The 25,534-nt window shown below is 42.2% G+C and overlaps 3 protein-coding genes across 11 annotated transcripts; 2 read left to right on the top strand and 1 right to left on the bottom strand.

Annotated features, from left to right (window-relative positions):
- Positions 1-237: 237 nt before the first annotated feature.
- Positions 238-4,334, top strand: LOC117743163 (calcium homeostasis modulator protein 1). Its single transcript, XM_034551007.1, has 3 exons — positions 238-606; positions 1,321-1,916; positions 3,163-4,334. Exons 2-3 carry the CDS (start codon positions 1,371-1,373, stop codon positions 3,670-3,672), a joined length of 1,056 nt encoding a protein of 351 aa, XP_034406898.1. The 5' UTR covers positions 238-606; positions 1,321-1,370; the 3' UTR covers positions 3,673-4,334.
- An 839-nt stretch (positions 4,335-5,173) lies between these two features.
- Positions 5,174-11,110, top strand: zgc:175214 (uncharacterized protein LOC557610 homolog). Its single transcript, XM_034551124.1, is given in 8 exon segments — positions 5,174-6,518; positions 6,712-7,080; positions 8,200-8,353; positions 9,130-9,172; positions 9,680-9,721; positions 10,310-10,392; positions 10,875-10,954; positions 10,957-11,110. Coding segments are annotated over 7 exon segments (465 nt in total). The 5' UTR covers positions 5,174-6,518; positions 6,712-7,055; the 3' UTR covers positions 10,995-11,110.
- A 646-nt stretch (positions 11,111-11,756) lies between these two features.
- pdcd11 (programmed cell death 11) lies at positions 11,757-25,521 on the bottom strand. Of its 9 annotated transcripts, none has more exons than XM_034550329.1 (36): positions 25,487-25,521; positions 24,825-24,962; positions 24,365-24,505; positions 24,036-24,200; positions 23,735-23,896; positions 23,528-23,648; positions 23,185-23,360; positions 22,207-22,314; positions 21,807-22,019; positions 21,564-21,688; positions 21,405-21,465; positions 20,802-20,948; positions 20,446-20,697; positions 20,177-20,302; positions 19,893-20,087; positions 19,520-19,690; positions 19,206-19,419; positions 18,973-19,122; positions 18,217-18,329; positions 17,500-17,978; positions 17,256-17,318; positions 16,764-16,863; positions 16,516-16,605; positions 16,274-16,376; positions 15,977-16,154; positions 15,578-15,634; positions 15,372-15,494; positions 15,042-15,164; positions 14,634-14,802; positions 14,286-14,417; positions 14,028-14,171; positions 13,581-13,831; positions 13,230-13,398; positions 12,957-13,110; positions 12,555-12,720; positions 11,757-12,337 (listed from the first exon to the last, which is right to left on the bottom strand). In XM_034550329.1, exons 2-36 carry the CDS (start codon positions 24,924-24,926, stop codon positions 12,166-12,168), a joined length of 5,415 nt encoding a protein of 1,804 aa, XP_034406220.1. In that variant the 5' UTR covers positions 24,927-24,962; positions 25,487-25,521; the 3' UTR covers positions 11,757-12,165. The 9 variants fall into 9 exon arrangements, with proteins under 9 accessions (XP_034406220.1, XP_034406777.1, XP_034406304.1 ...); XM_034550886.1 differs by having other exon boundaries at positions 14,028-14,168; XM_034550413.1 differs by having other exon boundaries at positions 24,825-24,946; positions 25,487-25,520.
- Positions 25,522-25,534: the final 13 nt, after the last annotated feature.

Raw genomic sequence — 25,534 nt, 5'->3', positions numbered from 1 at the left:
TCATCCTCTTGTGGGCCTCTAACTGGTTTGTCGAGCTCTGCCTCATTCAGCAGGTGCAGTTGTCTGATTTGCCCGAGATATTGTCTCTCGATTTATTTGGTTCTGATGAAACAAGTGGAAACAGATTCACCCTTCACCTCGTAGACAACAACCACATTTTCCAGCCAAAGCCACTCAGATTTGAATGTATTGAGACACTGTTTGCATGTCTGGATTGTTAAACAACACTGCATCCCAGAGGTTAAGGTGACTTAAATTCACACAACCACTGGTCATATGAAGAGAAAGAGAACAACATCATTTTGAAATGGAATCAATTGTAGCGTGTTTGTGAGAACTGTAACAGGTTTACTTTTGATTAAAGTGTGCGTTGAATGAGAATCTGTTGTTATATCACACTGAACACCTGTGGAGGGAGGGGCATGATGACAGATGATGTGGTCGGCTTTGAACATCCCCACAGAGGATTTGAGAAACACCTTCCAGTCAGTCAGAGCTATATGTCTGATAAGTATTTAAAGAACTGCAAGTTAATTACCATGGACTATCTTGTTGCTATATGATATTTGTTCCTCTCTTTTTGTTCATCCAGCATTAGGAAAATAGGTGAGTGTGTGTTTGTTATCTTTATTTCTGAGCTATGGCAATGATTCATGCCTGACTTTGTATCAGTATTTTTAATCTCATGAAACCCAATAAAAGATGGTTTAGAAGAACAGTCACAGTTCACTATAAGCATGTGAGATTCTGGTAACGCTTTCCAAAATGTCACAATTTATAAAGGGTTTATAACAGTTCTACAATGTATTTAAATATTGTATTAATGCTTTAAAGCAATACGTTCTTATTAAGAACAACTTTTGGATTGCCAGGTTTGGAGAAGTCTCTGTCTGCTGAATCTCGAGCAAATTTTACAAGAATTTATTGTGAACAGTCTTGGATTATTATTGTTAGTCCCTTTTATTAATGAGTTATTAACACTTATAAATGATGAGTTACTAACCTTTACTGTAGGATTATTAAAAAGTGAGAAGCCTTTGGCCCTTCGTTGGTGACTTAACATTCATAATTGCAGGCTTTGTTGTTGTTAATGTTATATAGTACACAATTTATTAATAATTAATAAAGCCATTAGTTGCAATTAAAAGTCCCTGGTCAAGAGGATATGAGAGTAGTAAAGTGATTCAGGCTAAACCTTCATTCAATACAATAGGAAAGTGGTGAAACTTGTTCTCAAGCAAATGATGTGTACCATAATGCAACAAATGTGCATGTTTTGGCATTTATTTTGACTGATTGATTTCAAACTTCCTACTGCAGTTGGTGTAACATAATTCCATCTGAACCAAAGATCCACCACATCTACCAAAATGGATAAGTTTCGTATGATGTTCCAGTTCCTCCAATCCAACCAGGAATCCTTTATGAGTGGGATCTGTGGGATCATGGCACTCGCTAGTGCACAGATGTACTCTGCCGTTGAGTTCAGCTGCCCCTGTATGCCAGAATACAACTACACCTATGGGATCGGACAGCTCATTATTCCACCGATATGGTTCTTTCTGATAGGTTTTGTGTTGAACAATAATGTGTCAGTGCTCACAGAGGAATGGAAAAGACCCACAGGGAGACGCAGCAAGGATCCAACAATCCTTCGCTACATGTTTTGCTCGATCACACAGAGATCTTTAATAGCACCTGCAGTGTGGGTGTCTGTCACTCTCATGGATGGGAAGAGCTTCCTCTGTGCTTTCAGCATCGACTTGGATATTGCTAAGTTTGGGAATGACAGTCTGCTGACGGGGTTGTCAGAGATTGAGAAGCTCAGACTGCTGGCAAGGATTCCATGCAAAGACCTCTTTAAGCATGAGGAAGTAAGAGTGGCCGCATCACGATACATCAAGTGTATATCACAGGTAGACTTCTGATTTTTTCCCCCACACTTTTATTGTGTTTTAACTCTAACCAAACATAATGTACATGGCACATTTGAATAATAATGTAGGAGGGATTCTGGACAGAACGTGAGAAATAAATCTGAATAGACGTGGCTACTGCTGTTCGCTATAAACAAACATGTTTGTTTGGAGATTTGACAGTTTTTTTTAGATGGTAACAACAAGGACATTTAATGTAAGTAAATCTGTTGTCATCATTTTGACATATCAGGGTAGGAAAAGCGCACTAATAAATAATAAAATACATGGAGGCTAAATGCCATGGCTCTGCTTCAGTTTCAGGGTTCTGGTGTTGTGGATGCTGGTTCGCTCTCACAGCTTACTGGGACAATTGACCAGAAAAGAGTGATAATTAATATTAATTGTACAACCTGTGGCTTTATGACAAGTCAAAATGAGTGCTGTGAAAAAGGCCCATTGAAGATACGAGTCATGTCCTCAGAATTGATCTTTAATGAAACTTGTGGATTTCACAATAGAAACATTGTTTTATTAATCCTTGTGTTTTTAGTATTTGGGGAGTCTCTGACTATAATGGCATTTATATATATATATATATAATTATTTTTTTTAAACATATGATAGTCATAGACCAATCGGTCACAATAAATAGACAGTGTCGACACTTTAAGCAGACAGTTTTCGAACTTTTTTCGCAGGAAATTACGCACGGAATAAAGCAAGCAAATTACATTTTTCTTGCTTTATTCCTTAAAAACTGTAGTTAACTTAAATCTCCCCTCCCTGAATCTAGCCTTGCACTTTGAGCTCACTGAAGCTTTCCTATTCACTTATTAGAGGCAAAGATAAGCCTCTACATTCATTATTCATGGGACTGGGACCTATTTCAATCCACCCAAAAACACCCACACTGTTATTTAGGTCTTTGATCAGCCCAAGGGCATTTATGCAGGCTTAAAAGTAATATGTCTCTGAAAAGTCTATTGATATTCAGATTATGTCAATGAGCGATGAAGCTGCCAGGAAGCTCCTGGATATGCTTCTTTCTCTTTTTTTAATCACACATTGGTCTATGCAACTTCCAAGATCTTCAGTATCTGCAAAAACACAATATCAGCCCGATTCTCAACTAAAGTCCATCTCTCTGGTTTCTATATTTTCTTTGGATGCTGTAATGTTTTAGTGCTCAAAATAATGGTAATTTTGCCTCACTAACACATTTAATAATATCTATATTTTACAGGCATGTGGATGGATATTTCTGCTCATGATGACCTTCACGGCTTTCCTGATCCGAGCTATTCGACCATGCTTTACCCAAGCCGCCTTCCTCAAGACCAAGTACTGGTCTCATTACATTGACATTGAGCGCAAGATGTTCGATGATACCTGTAAGGAACATGCCAAGAGCTTCGCCAAGGTTTGCATCCAGCAGTACTTTGAGAACATCAGCGGGGAGATGCGCAGCTTCCACCACCATCGCTCCAGCAAGGACGACAACGACAATGAAGACGAGGATAAGAGAAGTGATGAAGAAAAGCTTCTGGGTATCAGGGCCCAGGATGATATGAATAAAGTGTTATGGAACTGGCACACCTCTAAACCAGCTCTGGCTCTGAGAAAGGACCAACTGGACGGTGAAGCCAATGGCAGACTGAATGGAGAGGCCAACGGAGCAGCGAATGGATGCGTAAAGGGACAGACCCGGGACGTGGAGAAGAGGGAATGGGCGGTGTATTACAGTAAGGTCTGACCAGTTCAAAGGGACAACGAAAAAACTGGCATTGGCTCTTCTTTAACTTTCAGACAGCTGTATTGTTTCAGGAATCATTTTATTTCTATTAACTAGTATTAGTAATTTATCAACATTAGTTGTACATTTTTCCTTCACTGACCGGAACATATTAATTAATATAAATTGAATTAACTGCAATATATAGTTTGACTAATGGTATAATACTCTAGTAGTACACGATGGTCAACATATTTCTGGTTCACTTCAGTTAACTAACATAGTTCTGGGTGGAGCCATAAACCTGTTTGTTGTTTTTTTCGATTTTATTTACAAGTCATAAATTACTGAAAACCATCTGCCATTGCTCTGTGATGGGAAGAGTATGGTCAAATATGAAGCCTGGAAAGTCTGCAGAAGTAGTGCTCCTGTTGAGCAAAGCATTATGATAGCACACTGTACCGGTGTCAATGATTGACAACACTTGTGAATGTTTGTGTTGCTCTCAGGGCCCCAAAAACATCCCCAGGGCACAAAGCAAAGTGTTAACGTGGATCATATCAGAAAAGATCCATGCACGTCCAGCCCCTGCAGCTTCTTGCTTTAAAGAGAGAGTATGTAACTTTTGATAGAAGAAATGACAAATAATGTTTTGCCGTACAAATTAAAGTTGAATTCCTAAATGATTTAATGATTTTTGCTGCTACAGCCTTGTTTGGTCAGGTATGACCAGTAGCTTATGGAAGCTTTTCTGGCAAATGTTAGTGAATATTAACTAGCTAGATATTGCTATATCTAAGTGACAATACTGAGTCAGTGTCCGTTGTCCTGTAACTGCCACTTGGGGCCAAAGTAGCAGTTGATTTAATGGCACATTAAACAGTTTGATAGAACTCAAACTCTTTATATGTACTGGCCCATGTAACAGCCTTTTGAAAGAGACACATTTTCCATTAGAACATTTGTATTGTGTAATTTATTACACAATACAAATTACACAATGCACATTTGTGGTCTTACAAATTGATAAACCGACAATGTTACTTTATTTCCAAACAGGCAGACCTATGATTGATGCAAAAACAAAAGGCTGGGATAGCCAAAACTATTTACATGTCACAAAGAAAACAAGGCCACATTTGCATCTCTCTTGCTCCCTCGTTTTCTTGCTCAGTTTCATCAGTCACTCCCCCGGTAAAACATTGAGGAATTATCAAAAATCAATGTATTTCACAGCAATAACAAATGCCTTCCTATCTTCAGGAAGCTGTTGATACAATGATATTTTATCATATTTCACAAGAGGGCATTAACCACCATCCTTCACATGCCAACGATGACAACGCGGCCCTGAAGCTACAACGCACACACAGATCTCATTTGATTGAGAAACCTGTAAACATCCAGAAGTGCATGCATCTGTGCGGTCAATCCAGCTGTTCCTGTTTTCAGCAGTAACGTCATCACAATAGCGTGAGGGGATGGTGAATGAAAATGGCATGAATCCCATTGACGCCTCTGCCTCCCTCCCCCTGGGGATTGGTGAAGCAGCACTCCCCTTGACCGTCTCGCAGACGCCCAGTGGCCCAGCAGCTGTTCTCTCTCTCAGCGATTTGGCAGCAAAGGCTGCTGGTGTGGGGGTGGACGTGCAGGCAACGTCTTTGTCCAGGCTGGGACTTTTCTCTCTGGGTCTCCCTGTTTTTCCCTTTGTGTCTTGCTTTCTGCTTTGTTCCCTCCATCGACAGATGTCTCTTCCATCTTCCCTTCTCTGTCGGCCTTATTCTTTCTTTGCAAAGGAGTGACATGGCGTTCAAATATAGTTTAAACAAAACAAACATGAATAATAATCGTCTGTAGATCTAAAAATACAATCTCTGTATGTGTAAAGGAAGGAAACGGTGAATGAGGTTGCATCATCTATTCTTTTGCTGACCTCCACATCACAAAAATGGCTTTGTTTTGGTTGTCAGGACATCAGCCATGCTCATGCTACTGGCAGGGGCCTCCCTCGACTTTGCTGCAAATGTTTCTCTTCTCTCCCTCTCACATATACATGCACAGGGGTGTGCGCATACAGACACATACACATCAGCATGCTTGCATGCTGGTGATTCGTCAGTGTCAGGCTCATTCTGCCTTCCTTCTGCCTACAGATTGGAGGACTGAGGTAGCGAGGGAGGGCTGAGGGAGAGGAGAGTTGCGAGGCAAAACGGCTGGTCACATGAGCAGAGATCTGTTTACAAACCCAGAGCAGAGCAGGGGCAAGGGGAGGAAGGGAAAGGCGAATTGCTGGCTGTCTCTGAGCACCATTTCGGATTGAAAGAGGAAGAGGGGAAGCCTGCCCTGACAAAGCCAGCTGGAGGTGGAAGAGTCTGAATATGACACGCGCAGACACACACACACCGCCTTTGTCTCAGCTTTTTTTTCTCAATTGAAGGAGCAGATGGTTAGAGGGAGAGTAGGATCCCCCCTACGCGCACATGCACATGCACACACTAAGTGACACGCAAAACCCACACTCACCAGCAAAACACCCCAGCTAGAGGACTGTTGTTGATTGCATGGAGCTGCCTTCACTTTGTTTGGGCTTTGAGGAAAGCAGCACATCCTTGCCTTCTATACTGAGGAGGAATACCCGCTGCAAGATCAGAGGACTGGAGGAGGAGACAACAGAGGAGTGGGGGATGAGACTTGTGAAAATCCTCTGTTAAAAAAAGCAGCTTTAGGAGGAAGACAAAGCCCAGACTAATGCCAGATAATTACCTTCATTGGACGAGGACTGTCACTTTGAGCGGTGGATGTCATTGAATTTGGTGAGGAGACAACACTGCAGACGCAAAGTATAGAAGCCCATTTCTGCTTGAAATGTAAGTATTTCCTGTTACCAAGCAGCCTGTGTTGTTTATGACATTGCGACTGAGTGAGATTCAGCTTTTCCCAATAACAACTCCTGAATAACACATGGTATGAGGTATCTGAATAACAATCAGTTCTTGTCAACAAGATTTCTTTGTTTCTTCTTCTCTCTCCTGTGATGACATCATTCTCACTGGAATCCAGGAGCACATGAGATCTTCGCTCCCGGTCCAAACCCCAGTCTTAAATCTCCCAATCCTTACACGGAGTGGTTAATCCAGATTTGGGAATGCTGGGCAGCACAGACTGCTGAGCCAACCAAACCACACCTCCCAAGGATTTGTGGAATCTGAGCAAATCTGAAAATCTTGACGCTTGTTTTTTGAGGAGCTGACACAACCCAACAAAAGAGTGATCCAGCTCAGAGGGACTCAATCCAGGTTCCAAACAGATTCAGTGTCCGAAGCTTCGGACCACGAGCGTGTCTGGTCCCAGCCTTCTCCGGACAGGGCCTGGATGTACTGCTGCTGCTCTGGGAGTTAAATTTCATGTTACCATCTCAATGGTGTAACGGTAAGTGAGTGGATTTCTCCGCTGTCTGCCAATAAATACACAAGAGGTGGTGGCACGTGCACTTACTTGTATCTCATAAACTCAGTTACTGGCTTATGGGATCCCCGTAGTGGGCGTACTTGAGAAATGGTAAATTACTGAGTGGAGTCTTCACTTAAAATACAAGAATAATTCAAGGTCATGTTTGTTTGACAGCCATGACAACTGAAACTGAAGATATTGTATTCTCTAACTTTCTTACATTCTTGTTTTGTTGCAGTTGACTGATTCTGCAATGCATCCATTGCCTGGTTCATAATTGTATCTCTCATGTTACCCTAGGTCAACCCTACACTACCCCCCCCCCCCTCTAAATCCCCCAACCACCCAGCCATGTCAAATTATCCAACCCATACCCCCCACAGAGTGCAAGCTGTATCCATTCATTCACTCTAAAGAGAGACACATGGCCATTTAGAGGCTGGCAAATAACATCCTCGCTGCAAATTAATAGGCACACATGTGGCATGTGGAAGTGGGGCTTCCTCTGCTATTGTTTAACCAAATTATTCTAGTCCCCAGAGTTCATTCTGTTTAATACACACCACCCCTGCCACCTGCAGCACACACACACACAATTCAGACAGGCACTAGACATCCTTACCCTCCCATCCCCCAGTGCGTGAACACACACACACACACACACACACACACACACACACAACTCTATAGAGTCTGTGGAACAGATGGTGTTGAAGCGGAAGTGGTGTCTGTCCTCCATGTTTGTCTTGTTCACAGCCAATTAACGTGCAGCTCTGTGATTGACTCAGTTGCCACCATAGTGCCGGGGACAGCTCCCTGGAAACACCTGCATCAAAACAAACACTAACAATATTATGTAAAACTCCATGCCAAATATATGATAAAACTCTTGGTCGTGTGGGCTATCTGTACTATCTGCACAAATTGCCCTGTTGGGGTTAACCATAACCCTGTTGAGATGAAAAATGCAATTTAAAGACTGCGGCTGTAAACAAACAAATAAAAATATAATGACAGTTACTCCACTACATTTATCCATGTCAGACATGTAAACATGCATTAAGTATGTAATCTATATCTGCAAACTCCTCTTACCAGGATGCCTGTGTGGTTTGGGTTCCCAGCGCTCTGAACACTACTGCAGCATGGCGTCTGACATCTATCACCTCCCGCTCAATGTCTATGTCATTGTGCTGGGCATCGGCCTCTTCGTCTTCATGCTCAGCCTCATCTTCTGCTGCTACCTTTTCAGGTAAGTAAGGGAGGATTGGGGGTGGGGGTGGGAGTGGATTGGGTGAACATCTGGGTAGAGAGTGAGGAAGGTACACGAGAAACATGGGAAAAAGCAGAATGTGCAAAAAGACAATTGACATGACAACAAGAGAGCAATCCTGTTAGAGAGCTATTGGTAGTTTGATCAAGCATTGCAACACAGTGTGCCGCAGCAGGTTACAATTCATTAAAAACTCACTCGGTACTAAATCTTAATATGTGATGATAGCAGCAATAATGGTGCAAATCTATGTAGTGGTGCCCTGCACAGCTGCTAAAGTTGCTACATATGGTCTATAATTGTTTGGAGATAAAAACATATCAATCTATGCTAGTTGCAGGGCTAATTAAGAATAAGTAATACCGGACTATAGACAGCTATTTTTTAGTAAACGGCCCTAAAACTGGATGTGACTATAGTGTTGTGCTAGTCCATAGATACAGTTTTGATGAATAACATGGATGACTGAAGTCAGTGGTTCCAAATGTTGTTTTTAATACGTGACACCCTAACATGAAGCAATATCTCCCTGTGAGCCTCGTAACCATTCTGCTGTTCAGTCAGAGATTTTCTCAGATGGCCTCATTTGGATAAACCTGAGACCCGACACAACTAGGGTGATCATCTTGCTTACTCTTAAGAGTCATCTCACAAGCCTTTGCGGGGGCCTCGTTCGCCAGGTTGGGAACCACCGACTTAAGTTGCAGTTGTTATGACGGTCTCTACAGATGTTGTTCTCCCTCTGCCTCACTCAGGTTGAAACAACAAGGAACAAGGGAGCAGTTCAGCTACAATGAGGTATGTCGTCACTGCAGTACATCTCACTACGGGGGAACATGTAACACCAGCTTCTGAGGCAGGTTATAAATAGGCTACTAATATAGCATTTCACACTATTATAGTCCAATGTGAAATCTAACACAGCCATTTATACATGACCTTGACGTAATCCATGTCCTTAGCTGCCCTCTGATTCACAACTGTTCATCCAGCTGCATGGTGAGCAGGTAGCAGCAGGGTGTCGCAATGTAGCGTGGTGACAGTTAGTGACAATGTTCACAGCTTCGGGGAAGGTGAAACTCCAGCTGCAGCTGTCTGTATTATATGTATTCATGATGATTGTATTCATTTTTTTAACTATGCAACCAATAAAAGAGTACACACCACTCTTGCAGAATTAGGACGTTGGGACATTGAACCCATCTGACATGTTCGTTTTACACCATAGATTTTCTGCCAACAGAACTGTGTGTTAACACATCAATCACATGACAATATTTCTCTCCTCCTTTTTGTCAACTGTAGGTGGTGCTGAAGGGAGCAAGCAAGAAACTGAGCCTTCTAGGAGTAAGTCATTCTCTCTGCCTTTATGCATTTCCTGTGTTGAACATATGAGGAGCTACATCACACATGTGCAGCTGGGCACATTTCATGACCACACTGGCAGCTCAGATGTGATTAACATGCTGCACACGCTCCGAGATGGCCTGAAAATACCTTGCATCTCAAATGCAGACATTTAAAAATATATATATTGTAGCTGCTGTCAGGGTGCCTGCTTGGCTCCCTTCTTGTAGCAGAATTAGGACTCCAGGAATAACTGCACTCATTTAAAATGCATTACAAAAAGATCTTCTCTCTTGTGATTTCTAAAAATATTGCTTTTCCAAGTTCTTTTTGTTCAAGACAGTGGTGGTTAAGGGTCCTTTTCGTGCTAAAATTATACTGTTACTAGGAAAAAAATAGTTATAGCACTATTTTCAGTGCTAGATTTCTACTTGTGTTATGCTTTAAATCTAGGTCAGACTTAATTTATTGCTCAAATGTATCTCATTGAATGTGACATAATGAATGTGAATAGAGATGGAGGGAGACTTTTTTTTTATCTGATCACAAACGCTAACCCTACATATTTTGTGTTTGTTTGTTTTCCAGCAAACCTGTGCGGTGTGTTTGGAAGAATTCAGGACCAGAGATGAACTGGGAGTGTGCCCGTGCTCCCATGCATTTCACAAGAAGTAAGTGTTACGAATCTGGAAATAAGATGGGGATCGACAGCAGTCCAATAAGTGTGAAGCATATAGTGACACTGGAATAGAGGAAACAACGAGCATCACGGAGATGACAGGACTCGAGAAGTTTCTGCATTTCTGATATACAACATTTACATCTCAGATTACGTTAACTAAACGAACAATACAGCTTATTTTACTTAGTGACCTTTCTCACCTTGGAAAATACGCATTCAATCAGTGAGGGGTGAACTGCTTTTTCCTTCCTATTTTTAAAGACTTCAAAGTGCACTTTAAAAATAGTCCATCCTTAAAAACAGGACAGCAATTTAACCCCAAAAGCCACAAGACTCCATTATTACATGTTGGACTAACCAGCATAATGATGGCTTCCTCCAGTCCATATGAGAGTGTCAGTAGAGTGGCTCCTGTTAAACTAGATTACGGTGTTATTGTTTGTAACTAACGGTTACTGAATGTCCCATCAGGTGCCTCCTTAAGTGGCTGGAGATCCGCAGCGTGTGCCCCATGTGTAACAAACCCATCCTCCGGCTCCACACAGACGCTCCCAGGGTGCTGAGGGGCCATTGGATCCGGAGGAGGTGTGAGGGAGCTGGGAGAGACGAAACCGGACTCCCCTTACAGAAAACACACATTAAATACACTAGGGATAATGGGCAGCGGTCATCCGAAAAACATCTCACAAGAAATGTTGATAGTGATCCTAAGTGGCTGCCCTGCTGCTGACCTTTGAGCAATATGCCTTCCTGGGAATTGGAAATTGATGGCACCAAAATCTGGTCAGATGAGTTAAGGAGTGGGTGGATGAATAGGATCTTTTCATAAAAAAAGAAATAAAAATGCTCCTAGTTCTACTTCCATATTGCACTGGTCACCAAAAAAAACATGACAGACCAAAGGCTCCACATTAGAGAGCCGGATATCATTGCCACGGTCAGACGACTAGTGCAGCACTGCCAGAGAAAAACATCACGGCAGGCATTGAGCAGGACATCAGGATCAGAATGGATACCTCGAATATCTCAGGGGTGTTACCAATACAGCCAGCACAAAACCATGTCAGGTCCCCCCATAAACCTGTGCCACACATGCATCTTCAATACTGCCAATGTATGTGAAATGCTCCAGCAGCCAGAGGTTAGCCACCACCTCTGGCTGAAACCAAGACCAGCGGGATTACAACCATGACGAGTTAAGTAGACAATATTGTTAACGATTGTGTCCCATGCTCTTTCCTTTTAAAAAGAGACTGATAGAAAACTAGTCTTGCCTGTATGTATTGTATGTAAACATGTCCCTATATATTGTTATTTTGTATTTGTTGCTTTTAAATAAAACGTCACGTAATGTATTGTAATGGTGTTGGATTTATTGAAAGGCTTGCCGGATTAATACAAAATGCTCCCACAAGTGTTGGAATGAAAATGCAGTAAATTCATTAGTTATTACACAAGTTATTCTCTTTATAGCTCGTTCAACAGTAACTATAATGACATGTCAAATACCAGTTTCTTTGAACAGATTTTTCCAACCACTTTACAAATGTTTGACTTTTAGGGTCCACAACAATAAAAAAAAATTATAAAAGCTAAAGTACAATCTAAGAAGTTTATTATTTTGAGGAGGAACCTGTATGAGCACCTGGAGCCACAAGCTTTTTTGTGAACAGGTGTGAGGCTCAGACCGGGTTCAGCAAACTGCAGTCCACACACACACACACACACACACACACACACACACAATGTGTGCATTTAGTCGTTAGTTGGCGGCCTCTGTGCCTTTAGCTTCCACAAACTCCATGGCCTTCTCTTTGACTGCCTGGATGCTCTCCGGCGTGCCGTGCTTCTTCTCGTACTCTAAATAGCGCTTGAAGAAGAACTTGATCTTTTTCACTGAAACGCTCAGGTGGATCACCCGATCAAACAGCGCCCTGCAGGAGACACCAAAAAGCACTCTTTATGTCTGATCATAAAACTGGTCTTTATGCAGTTAACCATCAGTCTTTGTTATGTAAAGCATTACGGCTCATTAGTTTACACAACTGCATATCTTAGCAAGCATAGTTCCCATATATTAGACGAAAAGATAGAGGAATGTAACTACATGTGTTAAAAGTGACAGACAGCAAAGGAAGGGCCATGGCTCACCTGACTTCCTTCTGTGACCCACGTTTGACCATGATGTCGATGAAGACGGACCAGAGGTCTGTGCGTTTCGGGTAGCTCGTCAGGACTTTGTCAAACATGGTGCGACCTTTCTCTGAATCACCATAACGGAACTCCAGCTGCGCGAACTTGGCGATCACATCCACACCTGTGAGGAAGCATGACAATACTTAAAGGTTAAAACCTGTGGAGGTACACAGCTGGGACGGGGGAAGCAGAATCTGAACGGTTACACGCACACTGCCCTTTGACACAGGCTGCACATTCGAAGGGATGAGCACTGGTTTCAGTCAATGGTGGGTGGGTGTACAGTACAACAATATAAATAGACAAATGCTTTTGTGAGAATACAGTTTGGTTCAGTGTATGGGCAAACCATCTTACTTTCTTTGGAGGGCAGACTCTTCAGCGCCCTCTGCAGGAGAACACTGGCACTGTCACTCTGGCCCTGCTGGAGCAGGAAGGTCCCGTAGCTCAGCCACACGGCCTTATTCTGACGGAAACGCTTCACCATGGTCTTATACAGGCCCTCTGCCGCCTGGATAAACGTGACATGGAGACAATCAAACACACAGAAAGAGAGACACGCAGAGGTTGGTGTCTACAGAGCACAGTGTTTCAGCATCAGTTTCGACAAATACACTCAGTGGATCGTACCTTAGCCTTGTCGGACTTTGCGTAGATGTCAGCCAGCTGCTGGTACACAAGCATGGGCTCACAGAACTGCAGCGCTCGCTCAAACACTTTTTTCAGGCTCTCCTCTGTGCCGTACATGTTCTCCAGGTTAAGCAGGGCCACCCACACATTCAGCTTCTCCTGCTCCTCCCTGGACAAATAAAGGGTTTACACAATAATAAATAAAACCTTGCCTCAACACAGCCTAGATACTGCTTTACCTCCTCACCCCAGCAAAATTAGATTTTTAGTGGTCGCCATGTAAAAATAAATGTAATATCTTAATGACAAACAGTTGAAAAGCGTAAACATGTTTATCTATAATTCAATCACCTAAAGGAGATAGTTTTTAGGGCCCTCTCTGCCACAGCACGGGCCTGCTCGATTTGGGTGGCCTGTAGATGGTGAGCCATATACTGCAGCCAGAGCAGTGAGCTGTTGGGTGAAGCGAGGAGCAGGCGCTCGAAGGCGCCGGCATCTTGAGGCCGCAGGCTCGGATCCATCAGCTCAGTCTCCCGCTGTACCAGGGCCTTCTCTGCTGCCTTTTGCTCTTGCTGAAGCTCATGACGAGACCTTTTCTGGGGCTGATAGAGGCGAAAGACGAGAAGGACGATGAGTTTAATGGTAGAATATGTTTCGATACAAAGAGGGCAAGATGTTCGAAATTTCAAAGACGTTGAGAGATAATCTTTAAGCCGATTACAAAAACGATGACAGAAAGTTGAATTACTTTAATAAACATAAAACTATACATGTATGTATTTTGTATGGTCAGCTCACCTTGCTGCTTCCATCTTGGTCCTCTCCATCACTGGAGTCGCCCTCCTGCGCTGCAGAGGCAGGCTTCAGGGAGCTCAGATGCACGTCCCAGGAGAAACCTGCTGCCACCTGCAGTCTGGATGGACCCGAGCTGGGAGTCACCTGCTGACAAAGAGGAGGACATTTATTTTTCAGGTTCTAAATAATAATATGACTGGACCAAATCTATGGAGATTTGTATGAATGTGAAAAATACTCAACAGCAGCGCAATTGCTTACTTTTACAGAACCAGATTTGGGTGCTTCTTCCTCTTTCTTATCCTCCTCTTCTCTGAAGTACACTTCCACTCCGCTGTCATTGTCATCGGCCTCTGATTTCTTTGTTTTCTTCTTCTTGTTTGAGACCTGGGACTGACAAATGAACCACAGTAAAGACTACCATCAAAGATGAAATACATTGCAACACCCACACACACACATAAGGGACTCAGGGACCATTAAGCATTTAGCTGACTTTATTACGGTCAAACTTAAGGATAATGAATGATAACTGAAGATGGCATTGATCCATGTGAAGGGAGTTAACCTCAGCATAGTTGTAAAGGCGGAGTGGTGGCCCTTTGTTACCTGCTCACTCTCAGACGCTGTGCGTTTCTTCTTCTTCTTCGAGTCATATTCCTTCTTCTCCTCTCCGATCAAACGCAGCGGCAGACCGAGAGACTCTGGGAGGACGTCTGCCTTCCCAGTGTCCCCGGGGAGCAGAGAGAGGTGGACCAACTCCTCCTTTTTGTCAATACTGAGAACAAGAATAGAAAGAGCTGAAGACGTGACGACAGCATTTACTCTATAAAACGCTGTTACCTAAAGCTGCACTGGGCAAGATGTGGAAAGGCACTCCACCAGCATTACGATGCTAGATTCTTCCCATTTGTCCAAACTGATTTTTTTATGTTTGTTATGATGACTCATCCCTTTTGTTCTCATATTTTGAAACGCTCTACGACTACAGAAAGAAACCTGGGGCTTTATTTTTACCTGTGGATCTTGGTCGTGAGCAGGGTGTTGGGAGTCAGGTGCTTGGAGAGGACCGTGTAGCTGTTGACAAAGTACTTGGTGCAGTGCTGAAGTTGGGCTCTTCCCGTGATGTTCCATGACAACCTGGAAGAAAAACATGAAATGAGGATGACGACGACAATTGCTGAAATAACTGAACCTAGAACTACATTTTCCACAAAAATATGAAGCAAATTTGTCCTTTTAGAGTCTGTATGTTTCTATGGAGTTTAAATATGAATGTATTATCTATCCAGTCTAATGCCAAAGAAAGTTAAAGCTAAAGTTCAGTGCTGGATAACTTTCACTTACCTGATGAAGACCCCATGCTCTCCCACAGACTTGATGTAGCCTCTGATGATCTGGCCTGCCTTCAGGTTGTCTACAGACAAAACTTCTGGGTCCTTCACTGGCTTGGTCTGCTGTGGGTTCAGCCTTGAAGAACAAAGTTAGGGTCAACCAGATGTTTTTATGAGATGCGTGCCTGAAACTCAAACTCCAGCGGAACTCGCTCTTACCTTGATGGACGTAGAGACAACTGCCACTTGCCATTTGTATCCCCAAGGAGGAAACACCTGAAGAAAAAGGAGGCAAAAATAAACTCTTAACTTCAAAATAATCTCAATGATATTAAGTCGGATAGTGGTACCAAGATACATTGAGTATTGTAGCTGCTGATAGTTGATCAATGTGTTTCAAGCAGGTGCACATAAATGTATTCTGTGCATAGTAAAACAGCGTTTACAACCATAACAAATGATCCAAACAGTTTATTCTGTTTGACCAGAACTACAGTAAAAAAATTAAATAACTTAGTTACAGTTTGTAATTGAAATAAAAACCATCAGTGATAAATCATTGTGCACCACATATTAAAAAGGCATTTCAGCCAAAAGGTTGCTGCTGCATCTCCTGACCTCAACAGTTGATCCTTGCTGTACGCAGCCAATGGGTTTGGCTTGTAGGCATCAGCCAGCTCAGTGACAGCAACTGTTCCCATGTTGCCAAAGGGAAGTTTGACCAGAAGGCCAACTTGTGGGATAATTTTAGTCACCATCCCCAAAGCCACGCTGTCTTTCTCCAGCTTATGAACACCTTGAAAACAAAAAGGAAATACAGAATAAGATAAATTGTTGTCTGTGTATTTGATAAACAAGCTGAACAGCCATGGGAAACGTAACAATGGGAAGCAATAAACAATGTTTACTACAAACCTGTGAGTGACAGCATGAAACGTTGAGGTTTGGAGTTCACTTCTATCACTTTGGCAAGGACTGCTTGGCCGAGCTTAAACAGCCTCTCGGGGTGGCTTGCATTCTGAAAATAAGCAGAATTTAGAGAAATTAAGGTTCATCTAATCTTTTCTAATTTTCTGTCAAGTTTAATGGTAACCTTGGACTGATCAATTATCCCACACATTCTCTTCCAATATACATGTGAAATACTTTAAACTTACTCTTGGATCGGTGATCGTGGCCAGCAGGTCAACTGTCCCAGTAATACAAGGATCTATGGTGACCTTCAAAGTCTTCTTCTCTGGATTAAACTGGAGGCAGAAGCATGAACACACAGTTTTGCTCCTTTAAAAGTTGTTTTGGATTTATTCTTGATTTATAAACTTATGATCAAAAAGTACATTTTGTGGAAACTGCCGTAAAGAAATAACGCAAGCTACGACAAGTCACTATGATTTCCCAGACTTACCTTTGATACAAAGCATGTAATTTCCTCCCCCACCGTATAGGCGTCTAGTCTCTCTTTTGCTGGAACTGCTGGAACTAAATCTGTACTCTGATCCAATTTGCTGGAGAGAATAAACATAACAAACAAATAAGAAATGGACTAACCACAAAAGGTGTTGCAGTGGGGTGATAACAGATTAAAAAATAAATTAAATACACATCCTGACCATAAAATATGAACAGCCCTCATATTTCCACAGGTTCATCTCATTGTTATTAGCATTAATAGTCCGCATGATATATATATATATATATATATATATATATATATATATATATATATATATATATATATTTTAAACAAACAAGCGGTAAGCAGAAATGTCAGTATGACTGGTTTGACACCGAGAACGCTGTACATTTAATAATTTGCTTCATGGTTAAAAGATATTCAGGTACCTGTGCAGTATATCATGATAATAACAATACTCAATGAACTGTACTATACAATTACCTGGGTACAAGTGTGAGCTCAGGGATGGTGTATGTAAATCTGGGATGGGAGAAGGGCAAGAATCTGAAATAAGAAACGTGAGATTAATTTCAAGTTCAATACAACAAATAACACATAGAAAATCATCACATTCCACTTTTATAGTGGTTGTTTAATTAAGAATGGAATAAAAAGGTGACAAAAGAAGGAACTTGCAATTAGAAGAAATATGCACTCAAACATGAGACCCTTCAGCATACTTTACCTGTGGCTGGAGGCTTCGCGCCCTCCGATGACCCTGGCGGTGACCGCACTGCCCACTTTAACCTTGGATGTGGGGAAGGACCCCCGACACACTTCTGCAAGCTCCACCACCTCAGAAACATGCACGCTCCCCGTACTTCCATCCTCGAGAGTGACCTGAATGCAGGCGGGCTTCACTGAGCGCACTATACCCCGCACAATGTCCCCAAAGCGGTGACCCTTCTGATTTTCTGAGGTTGCGCGTGAAGTGCGCTTCCACGACACGAGGGCGAGCCCCTGCAGTTCCTGGCAGCTTGGTTCTATGACCTCGACGGCCAAACTCATCCCCGCCATCAGCTTGTCTGACTCGGACTGAAATGTCTCATTCAGGTGGTTGCTCGTTTGGATCACAGTCAGCTGTGCCGTGTCACCCAGTGAGATGATGGCAAAGTCTTTGTCGATGCACTGCACGATTGCTGTGCACTTTGATCCTTCAGCCAACTGTAAATATAGAGATGAAAACCAACATCGCAAAAGGACGATAACTACAAAATATTATTAGAATCTGACTGAATCCGAGTGCTCTAATAAATAAATAAATAAATAAATATATCAAATATAAATATATAAATATATATAATATATCAAGTACATTTGTGTGAAATATCAGGCGGCTCCAGAGAAAGCAGTGTTAAGAAATGTGTGTTCATTCCAACTTTCTTTTAGAAAGAATACTCACAGATTTCTTCTTGGCCAACAGATTGGGTCGGATGGACACATAGACGCAGGTTGACAGGATGTCAACATGGAGGACGACCGCAGTAACTTTCTGACCCGAAGACAAATTAACACCTGGAAACAGTACAGCCAACAGACAATTATATCCAGCAGCTTACACAAAGGGATTTTGCAAAAATAAATAAAAATTCATAATATGCTAAAGATAACAGTTCAGCATATGACATATGAGTCCTGTCTGCAAGGGGTGGGACACACAGGTCTCACATAGGTGAAAAGATAATTATGTGTTCATTCGCAGATGAAAAAAACACCATTACAGGGTACGTAATGAGTTTACTCCACAGGGGGCCCCAAAGCTTTGGGATAAAAGATGCTATTGAGTTATGTGAGGATCCAGTGTTTTTGGAGTTTGACCCATACTAGAGAGCCTCAAATACATCAACTCGGCAATATTGGCGATCAACAATGCAGCTGCATCATTTACCAGATTATTTTGCTTGATGCAATCAAACCATAAAAATCTGATACCAGCCTGTTTCTGTTATGCATGTCAAGGCATTGCAAGAAACATATATGTGAAGGCAAAGACTATTGTCACAAAGGAACAGGAAAGACCACCAGCATCCTGTGTTTGACCCGAGCTCTGCTGGGAGTCTTCCAGAAAGACAGGAGCACAACGCTTCAAACGAAAGGGGACTAGACATGGTGAGGAACAAGATCAAGATTTAAAATACATTTCTGTTTAAATACACACCCTTGACATGGTGCTTGGTGGCCATTATGGTAGCACCAGCCAAATCATCAGACTTGAAGGTGGCACTGCTGTCCTTCGCAGTATCTACAGTCAACTTCAGCTTCTGACCAACAGACAGAGCAGCCAGCTGCTGGCGAGGATCACTGTTCTCTGAGAGTAAAGATGGAGACAATGAGACGTTAGACACTGAAGACAAACTTCAAATAAAGAATTAAAGACCAATGAGATCATACCTCTCATAGCTAACATTTCAGTCACAGCTTTTCTTTCCTTCAGGCCATTAATGAGTCTCGTCTGGGCATCACCCTCTGGAGATATGACCTCTGAAATCTTCAGCGTGACCAGGAAACGCCGTTTTTCTACATCCAGGTTGCTCACTTTAGCAAACACTGTCTGGCCCAGCTGGAAGGCAGTCGTTGCATCGTGGAGGAACTTGTCTGTCATGACCTAAAAAGAAGCAAAGCAGAGGAGGAATTTTAGCATAAATGGATAAAAGGCTTAGAAGTAGAGGAGTAAGAAGTAGTAAACATAAAGCCCTTTTACTTACAGACGTGGGTGCAAGACCAACAAGGCCGTATGGAAATTCTACAAAAACGCCATAAGACATGATGTTCTTGATCCAGCCAATCAGCTGCATTCCAACTGTGACTTCAGAGAAGTCTTTGGCAACCACTCCTTCCTCCAGCGACCATCTCACCGTTGGTTTCTTGGTGATGGTCTTTAACAGAACAACTAAGGAAAACAACAACAACTTCCCTGCTTTTCATAACTAGGAAATGTACTTCCTGATACGCATCAATGGGCGGTAAAATAATTAATACTGTACAGAATCAATCAATCTTGGCAGGTTGAGGTTATCTCTTCAGTTGTAATCAGAATAACTAAACACCTACAGACTTTTTTTTTTTTTAAAAGGATACAATATTCTTTTTGTTCTTGCCGAAGCAGATGAGGTTTGAGATGTTGTCTCCCTCCTGCAAACTCTCCCACAGCAGAGAGCAGTTAGATATGTGATCAGAAAGGTGCATTGTGGGTAGTACGGCATGGATCTCATCAGGGAGGATGGCCACCTCCAGACCACTGACTGACTTTTTCAGCACTTTAGCCTCCAGCCTCTACAACACACAAATAGAGATGTTGAGGTAAAAAAAATTATAAATTGAGATGAAAGACAAAAACAAAGTAAAAACAAAGAGACACTTACCGTTCCCACCTCACAGTTCAACTGGGGCATGGCAGCTTCGTCTGTGTCTCCCTCCACCGCGGCCTTAAATGACAGCAACATCTTTGCCTTATCGGGCTCACACTTAAGAACTTTAGCCTTTAACACCTGGACAATCAACGGAAAACAAACAACTTATCAGATGCCGAATACTTCAGTCATGGTCTTGTTAATAAAGGTTCCCAAACATCTGGAACAGAGACAAGAAATTAGAGATGATCCTCTGTGTCCACGCTAATCGATATCCTCACCTGCCCCACGTAGAAGACCTCCTCGGGACTGATGATTGGCTCAGAGCTGAGCTGGTTGAGCGGCACCAAACCTTTGACACTGTTGTAGAAACGAACAATGCAGCCAAACTCTTTGATGCAGACAATGTAGCCGTGGGACACACGACCAGGACGGGCATCGGTAAAGCTAAGGAACAATGGCAGGGAGCTTTCAACCAGAGCCTTCTTTCTGGTCAGGTACAGCTTCTTATTCTGTGCATCTACTGACAGCACCTGAAGGAACATATTCACACAAAATGTGAAAGATAAGATACATTTTGCCACACAGATCTTGTTCTCATGATCATCTCAGTGGCTTTAAAACAAACTGGACTGACCCGACATTTGATCTTCATGCCCTCGACGTACTTCTTCTCTGGGTTCTTGAGGAGGATGTCAGACAGGTGTGTCCGGGGCACCATGCCTTTGATGTGGTCAGACAGATGCACGATCATGCCGTGATCAAACAGGACTGACACTGTCCCCTTGGGAGGGAAACACATGGAAGACAGAAACGGTGTGACAGATAATAGACGCAGTGAGAGAGCAGAACAAGGCAGGAAAAGTATATTAAAAATAACACAATTATTGGAGAGGGTATTTAACTGTGTCCAGCTTTAACCTTATGTTTTCGGGCTAAATTGCAGAAATGTACACTGATGTTAGCCAGGCTGCCTCCAGACATTCAACATCTCTATTTTAAACCATTGCATCAGAGTATTTTTTATATAACCCAACCATATGGAAAATAAATGTAATTAGTGAGCTTTTGAGGTTTACCCATTTCTCATCTTTAGGCTAAGCTAACTGACGGCTGGCTAGTTTCACAAATGGGAATAAAAGTGGTATTGAACTCCACATCTAACTCTCTGCAAGAAAGCAAATTAAAGTGCGTCTCAAAATGTCAAACTAGTCCTTTGATGGTGATGCTTTATTCTTACCTCTACAACCTGACCGGCCTCAAGATCGTGATATCTAAAAAAACGCCTGGCAATCACACTCCTGAAATCAAGACAGAAGACGATGGTCAATACATCACATTGGAACAGTAGAGGCCATTGTTACTATGGAACAACACACATAAATGAGGTGCAACATACTTCCGCAGACTAACAAAATAAATTTGCTCCATGGCGCTGAAGTCCAGTATCCTGATGGTGTGCTCAGTCATAGCCAGCATTCTGTTTTCATTAGCTGGCGTATTAGACTCCTTCAGGTGGTTCCTCTGTCAGATACATTTAAATTATTACCTTAATGCTGAGTCAGCAGAATATTCACAGAGAGCATTTATTCTTCTTAATTGTCAAAGCAGGCTTTAATATTCAAACATCACTGTGACTCACATGTACAAAGGCCATTGTTGTGTCTGGCATTTCCACCATGGCTCCAGACATGTGGTGCATAGCGATTATCTTGCAGCCCTTCACCACCTCCCCAATGCGGTCACCTCCAGCAGGAGCTTGGTCAATACTTGTCCCACGCTGAACGAGGTAGCTGCGCAGGCTCAGGCCCACCAGACGGGCGGACGGCTCCACATACAGCACACAGGCTCGCACCTGGGTGGATTCATGCAAAACAGAGTTAGCCTACCAAGTTCATATAGGAAAACACATTGTAACCTGTTCGCTGGTAACATTTAACACCTTTATTTAAGATTGTTTTGATAATGTGCATTTCAATCCTGAAATATCAATTTGATTGACCAGATCAAAGATGCTGAAAACATTGATGGATCAGTTTTACCTCAGATCCCTCGGTGTAGTTGGATGTCTGATCTGGCTCCATGTGGAGAACGTCCACCTGGCCACTAAAGGAGGACAGGAAGTCCAGGATCAGACCATGTTTGGTCACCTGCAATAATGAAATGTAGACGGTATTTAAATGAAACATGGCTACCACTGAAGTTGTGATAGTGATTCTGACTCTTAGAGCAAGCATATACAAGGGTGAAAATAGATGGTAGTACTACTATCCCAGCCTTCCTCCCTTCATACTGTTCTCCTCCCACTACCAGGCTTCATGCAGCAGAACACAAACAGTCATTGTTTTAAAGCCTATATGATGGAGAAAGAAATTAGAAATACTTGACATAAAGTGTTGCACTATATTTATTTAACCCTCATCCTACCAACTGGGTTCACTGCCGAGGTAAACTTGTTGTCATTCTAATTTCAAATGGTACATTCACGTGCTCTTCAGATGGTCCTATTTTCCTGAGTAGATGCATATATACGTTTACCCGACTGTTGTGTTGATGAGCTTTCAGTTGTTTGATGAAACATAGACGCTACAAAGAAGATGTGTTATATTCACGTGAATTTTCCCAATTTTCAAAACTACATGAATGCCGTATCTCAAAATGTTAATGAAAGTGAAACATACTGTAATGTGCGTACAAACAAACAAAGTGAGCCACCAAGATGCCTCCTTGTCGGGGGTGACTAGCTGTACATTGACATATGTGTTTTCTTGCTGAAATGTGATCATGACTGTTTTGTTTAATAAGGGTTTTGGTCGGCAGCAGCTGTCCCTTCTTCAAGGTGCTGCATTCCAGCACTGAATCTTTGAATGGAATGGAGTACCAGACCGTATCGGCCCATTTTCAGCCTTGACTGAAGATCATTCAGTGGATGAAATAAAACAATTCTAGGCAGCCACTTATCCTCTTATCATTGGAGAGACGATGTACTCATTACCAAAATAAAAAAGGTGTGTCTCTACCTTTTTGATCGTAGCTTTGACGAGAAGGCCAGGCATTAGGTTGGTGAGGTTCCAGCCCTGCTCGGCTTCAGCACAGGCCTGGGCGGCGGTCGGCGGGCTGACAGAAAGGCGGGCCAGACGCCCATCGTTCTTTACTTCTTCCACTTGAGAAGTCAAATACTGACCCACTTTCAGCTCTGGAGACATGGGAACATGTATTCTTACTTCTTTTCAATCGGTTACTTTATGACTGTAATGCTGAAAACTGGGAAACAACTGCTTTACTGCTACTACTATGCATCTGAAAGGATGCAACTGGCAGATTATTTAAACAGTAAAAGGCAAATTAAATACTTTGTCATACCTTCTGGGTTTTTGTGTTGGTCTTTCACTGCTTTCTTAGGCAGGAAGGCTTTGGTTCCACTGAGGCCAATGTCAACTATGTAGCCATGATCCTCCACACTCTCCACACACCCACTCAAGACCTGAGTTGTCACAAAATAACATTACAATAAATTGTTGAATTTAAATGTTTTACCAAATACTTAGCTGAAGATCACTAGTGACTCACCATGCCAGCTTTCATAGAGATAGAGGTGATAGCCTTGTTGACCAGCTTTGGATTGATTGACAGCTGGATGCTAATGGAGCCTCTTTTGGCGACATCCAACTTGGCAACCACACACCGTAACACCATGCCAGGGGAGAAGAGATGTTGTAGAGAGCAGATGTCCTGTGAAGTATAAACACAAGATACATCTCTTAAATATTACAAAATATCCTGGCACAAGAGTAAACTCTCAGACATAAAAAAAGTTATGTATACCCCTTAATCTAATGTAAGTTACCATCTGATTTTAGACTAATCGTACCTCTGTATCAGCTGAATCCAGTTGCTCGCTAAGCAGCTTGGTGTAGGAGTCACATATGTTCATGATGCTGAGGTAGCCTTGCATGCCACAGGGCAGGCCGACTGTCACCTCAAAGTCAGTTACCTCCTTCACACAGCCCAGCATCAGGATACCCTCCTTCAAATTCTGGGAATGCAGAAAACGCACACAATATTAAAACTTCAATACTGAACTTAATAAGCTTTTAAATCACAGTAATCCAACACTAAAAATAATTTTGCTGGGAAACTAACCTACTTATCACATTTGACAAATTATAAACACAGGCTGGTTCTCGACAAATGCATTACCTTGATGTGTAGAATTTCCACACACTTGGCTGCTGCATTCAGTGTCAGACCATCTCCTTTGCCCGTCTTTGGCTTCTTGAGCTTCTTGTCGGCATCTTTGCCTGCCCCTTTTCTTTTCTTAGTTGTGGCTGGTTCGTTTGACTGCGAGAGAAAAGCAAACAATCTTTCACTATGGAGGTCATTTTACCAAGTATACAAATTACAAGCCATACTTAATTACAGAGTGTGTGTGAAAGGAAAAAGATAAGATGGCACAACAGCTGATGAGAAAGAACCACTTCCACAATGCATTGATGTCACTTTGAGGAATACATTGCCTGTTATTGTGTGAAAATCCTCATCATTTACACTTTTACCCAGTTCGATGGAGTCTTTTCCAACACCCTGTGATTTGTCGTGACAAAGTTAAGTATTTTTTACAGTAGGACGGATATAAAGATAGAAAAGATTAGTATCATACCTGGAATAAGTTGTCCACTTCTGTCCGCTGCACCACTATTTTACTCTCAGTGGGCTTCTTTGCCGTCCCTCCTCGAGGGAAGTCTTCTTCCACCGATGCCATGTTGGATGTTCTTTCAACTTCTAAGAAAATCAGACACTTTCACCGTTTTAAAACCTTTAACCTGAGCTGATGAAACAAAACGTGAGGTAATAAGTAGTCAAGCATAATTAGACCCAGCTTGTGCTTCTCAAGTAGTTAACTCAATCATCGTTTTTTACGTTGTAGTGACTTCCCATCACTATTTAAATAGATGCATACAAAGTATAGCATCATGGGAGACACACAGCTGCTGGGCTCTCTAAACATACATCGCTTGATACATTCAACACATCTAAACATATTAACCAATTAGTTCGAAAAATATAACCAAGTCCACTAGAATCAGAGTCAACACTGCTGTACATAAAAAGGTACAACTCTACAACTCAAGACGCACGAGACAACATTAGCTACCTTTATCGTATTTGAGCACTAGGGCTAAACATGAAGCGTGTTTGCCAGCACAAAAAAAGGCCTATCAGATGGAGGTCAATTCGACTTCAATCTAAACTTTTATCAAACGGTTCTTTCCGTGTTTATCATGAAACGTGTCCTTACATTAAATCTCCGGCAAAACTCACATGTTGTTCAGCAACACGCCATGATCCCAACCCGGAAGAACAACTTGA

This window comes from Cyclopterus lumpus, chromosome 1 (genome assembly GCF_009769545.1).
Source record: "Cyclopterus lumpus isolate fCycLum1 chromosome 1, fCycLum1.pri, whole genome shotgun sequence".
NCBI classification, from domain to species: Eukaryota; Metazoa; Chordata; class Actinopteri; order Perciformes; family Cyclopteridae; genus Cyclopterus; species Cyclopterus lumpus.
Note: the sequence above shows the minus strand (reverse complement) of the source record. Positions and strands in the feature narration are given on the sequence as shown.

Bases quoted from the DNA above. Each gene is read 5' to 3' on its own strand.
- LOC117743163 (XM_034551007.1), top strand. From the start codon at position 1,371: ATGGATAAGTTTCGTATGATGTTCCAGTTCCTCCAATCCAACCAGGAA. The intron at 1,917-3,162 runs GTAGACTTCTGA...TATATTTTACAG, and splicing joins ACATCAAGTGTATATCACAG to GCATGTGGATGGATATTTCT.
- pdcd11 (XM_034550329.1), bottom strand. From the start codon at position 24,926: ATGGCATCGGTGGAAGAAGACTTCCCTCGAGGAGGGACGGCAAAGAAG. The intron at 19,123-19,205 runs GTATGATCTCAT...CTTTACTCTCAG, and splicing joins TGAAATGTTAGCTATGAGAG to AGAACAGTGATCCTCGCCAG. The intron at 17,319-17,499 runs GTAAAGTATGCT...TTCTTATTTCAG, and splicing joins CGCGAAGCCTCCAGCCACAG to ATTCTTGCCCTTCTCCCATC.